The sequence below is a fragment of the Rhagoletis zephyria genome, unplaced genomic scaffold, assembly GCF_001687245.7.
Source record: "Rhagoletis zephyria isolate East Lansing unplaced genomic scaffold, Rhagoletis_zephyria_1.1 Rzeph_scaffold_10153, whole genome shotgun sequence".
Lineage (NCBI taxonomy): Eukaryota > Metazoa > Arthropoda > Insecta > Diptera > Tephritidae > Rhagoletis > Rhagoletis zephyria.
Genome location: NW_016167231.1, coordinates 18,058 through 21,983, shown reverse-complemented (window position 1 = coordinate 21,983; position 3,926 = coordinate 18,058). Strand labels below are relative to the sequence as shown.

At 33.0% G+C, this 3,926-nt stretch overlaps 1 protein-coding gene across 1 annotated transcript; it reads right to left on the bottom strand.

Annotated features, from left to right (window-relative positions):
- Window positions 1–269: 269 nt before the first annotated feature.
- On the bottom strand, window positions 270–762 carry LOC108376265 (proton-coupled amino acid transporter-like protein pathetic; the record flags this gene model as incomplete). The annotated part of the gene is made up of 1 exon (XM_017632464.1): window positions 270–762. A coding segment is annotated over one exon (456 nt), but the record flags the coding sequence as incomplete, so codon positions are not given.
- Between the last annotated feature and the right edge of the window lie 3,164 nt (window positions 763–3,926).

The following is a 3,926-nucleotide window of genomic DNA, read 5'->3' as shown; positions in this document are numbered from 1 at the left end:
ATTGTAATTAAAAAATTGTTGTGGAAATAACAAAAGTAGTTTTTAAATGGTAGAAGTATCAACTAATGCTCTTTAAACACTGGTACTGTTAGAAAATCATTATAAAGGCTAAAAAATATAATATATATATAAATATATAAAAAATATAATATATATAAATATATAAATTGTTAGTTTATGGCTTCAGATTGTTGGTTTATGTATTTTTGCTAGAAATCAATTATTGATTTATAATTCTTTCAACTTTGCTTTCTTGGCCGTTTAGCCTTTTCTCTGGAAAAATTCTGGCAACACTGCATATTGTACTCACCATTCATGCACCGGCAAATTCAGTGTAATACTTTCTTCTGTACTTGTACCATAACGCAAGTAGCCCAGAAAACCGAGCGCCATGTAGATCAAAGTAACACCGGACATGCCCTGACTCAGCACTCCGCAGATTCCGAGGAAGTGACGTGGTTTTTCCATGTTATTCTCCAATGGCATTACAACACCGATTGCCTCCATGGCGAATATGGTGATGGCGAAGAAAGCTGGCAATGTGGAGACTTTCGCGAACTCACGGGTTGTTATCGGAGGCAAATCACTAACCAGATAATAGAAAGTTATGCCCAATCCAAGACCCATAAACAAATTAGCCACCATGGAGACGGGTGCCAGATACTTCAGATTTGGTATCCATGAGAGAAGAATTAAAGGAATCAGCAGTGCTGAGATGAGTAGGCGTAGCGAAATTTCATAGCCTAACCAATGTTCCATAACCTGCAAAGGCAATGAAGTAATTAATGTGAGTTAGTATTTGAAAAACATTTAGTGGAAAACAATGCTCCCAGAATGAATTTTTCTCCCTGAGATTCAGAAGCTTCCGATAGAATCGCGAGGCTCCGGGTTTCCCATAAAAATCTCAGGGTTAAGGAAAATGTTTTTGTACTTTTGTTTGTTTAAAAAAATAAAAGCAATTTAATTTTTACTCCAAGGGAAACTTATATGTTGCTCATTTACTTCGATATTGTCATGATCCAAAACAATACAAAATCGAGGTGGTATGTATGCAGAAGTGTCCTTCTATATTGTGTTAAAATTTCATAGCTGTACCGATAACCAGTAGCAACTAGAACAAAATATGTTTTAATTTTTGCCATAGGAGTATGTAAATTCAAAACTTCAAGCTGTTTTTCTCGAGTTTTGGTTTCGTTTTTGAGCTACGACAGTATCACGGTACCCTGGAAACAATTTCAACCCTCAAGTGGCTTCCCTTCGCCGATTCCTGTTGCTATTATTTCCGGGGACCTCACTTAACCTTTTACAAAAACAGAGAGCAAAATCCGTCGGGCGCTTTTTTCTGTGGTAACTTTTACTAATTCAAATATAACACAAGCCAACGAAAATTTGAAAAAATTTTGTTTCCTAAAATGTTAAAGCTGTTTTCGATAGCCTTTTTTGTTCTGATTACGAATCTGTAAGTACAAAGTTTCCATCAGTTTTAGATTTTGAGAAAAACGTGGTCAAAATATAAAAAAATCGCGTTTTTTGCAATATTTGAGAAGCTCTAATAAAAAAAAAACAAAGGTGACAGAACCAATTGGGCTTGAATTAAAGCTAAAATNTAAAAAAATCGCGTTTTTTGCAATATTTGAGAAGCTCTAATAAAAAAAAACAAAGGTGACAGAACCTTCCAATTGGGCTTGAATTAAAGTTAAAATTCTCGGCTACTATCCCTGAAAATACCATTCGTGCACCTTGACTTGATGGTCACTTATAGTCATTTGTTGAATAGCAAAAACTGATTTTATCGAAGTTTTTTGTTCAATAAATGACTATAAGTGACCATGACGTCAATGTGCACGAATGGTATTATCAGGGATAGTAGTCGAGAGTCCTAGCTTTAATCCAAGCTCAATTGGAAGGTTCTATCACCTTTTATTATTTTTGTTGGAGCTTTTCAAATATTTCAAAAAACGCGATTTTTTGATATTTTGACCACGTTTTTATCAAAATCTAAAGCTGTTGGAAACTTTATACTTACATATTCGTAATCAGCACAAAAGAGGATATCGAAAACAGCTTTAACATTTTAGAAAACACATTTTTTTTTAATTTTTGTTGGCCTGTGTAAAATTTGAATTAGTAAAAGTTACCATAGAAAAAAGCGCCCGACGGGTTTTNTCTAAAGCTGTTGGAAACTTTATACTTACATATTCGTAATCAGCACAAAAAAGGATATCGAAAACAGCTTTAACATTTTAGAAAACACATTTTTTTTTAATTTTTGTTTGGTTGGTTGTTCNGGATATCGAAAACAGCTTTAACATTTTAGAAAACACATTTTTTTTTAATTTTTGTTGGCCTGTGTAAAATTTGAATTAGTAAAAGTTACCATAGAAAAAAGCGCCCGACGGGTTTTGCTCTCTTTTTTGGAAAATGTTCAGTGAGGTCCCCCGAAATAGTAGCAACAGGAAGAAGGAAAGCAACTTGAGGGTTGAAATTATTTCCAGGGTACCGTGGTATTCAAATAAATTGTAAATATGTACCTGTTTTAACAAATTATTATTTTCGTAATGTGTGTTTATCTAACACAGGGCGCTTTTAAAAAAATGCTTTGTGCCTTTAACCGTGGAAAATCATGCATAGTCGAATCGATGACGCAATGCTTGTTTGCAACTAAAGTTTTGCGTACTTAGCCTAGTAAAGTTGGCTCATTAAAGGCCGTTTTCTAAAGTAACCTTTAACTTTAAAATAAAGCTATGTCAAAAGTTAAGCATTTCTATTATCTGTTTTTGACGTATTTAAGTTTCTTGGTTGTAAACCAATTTAAAACCGATAATAAAGTGCTTTACTTTAGACACAATCATAAATTTTAATACAGCCTTTAAATATAAAGTGAGCTTTGAAGTTGCAGGTTACTTGAGAAAACGGCCCTAAATAGGGGTAAGCTTACAATAATTCAAAAGTTCCCAGTAATTTTTAAAATATTTTTTATTATTCAAAATTGTTGATGAATCAATGATTTGCTCCTAAACTACTAATTCGGTTGGAAAATATGGTTTACGTAGAGGGTAATAGATTTAATAAGCTTCACTATTGTAGAGAAATTTAAGATTTGCCGGCTATATAAAAAAAAATATGCAATTAAGTGGTGCACTTTTTAACATCTCCGAAAAACCGTAATGTGGATATATCTCAAAAACAATTATAGTTTATGATATTTTGACTTCATATTAAGATTCAGCAGAAAATTTTACATGCATAAGAAGAGAGGGCGTAGTTCCACAGGTGGGATTTCTTGTCAATTAGTGTAATTATCAATTAGATGAATGGTACCTTTTTATTTCATGCAATATTATTTAGTTAAACAGGACTACAATAAGGCGTGGAGTAGGCCTACCGGGGAAAACCACGTTTAAAAACACCCCAAAACAGAATACCCTACAAGTACAGTGTAAATTGTGCATATTATGGAAAATGCAATTTTTTGAATAGCTACATATATCTCATAACAAAAATTGTATAACAGTTTTTAAAGATAATTGCATAGTCTACACTTTTGTCCTACCTAGTTTTGTGATAAACCGTACCATTTTGCTGAAAAATGCAAAAATAAATGTATGTGACTTTTGACCTTGAATAGAATTTTTAATAATATTTGCAACATTCGTACCAATTTTCAGCTTTATGCGAATTATTGTAACCATGAATGTTTAACTTGACCGGGCTAAATGAAAAAAGAGACATAATAAACTTTACTTATTCACATTAGTGTTTTTTTTGTATTTCCTTTATGTTAACACATAATAATAATATTAATTTGGCGCTTACACTTATGCTTAGTGTTTCGCTCGGCTTCTCCAATTTGTCGTCTTTATCCTGATGTTGTTACACAAATGGAGGGACCCATAGTTTCACGTCGCCTCCGAACGTCAAATAGT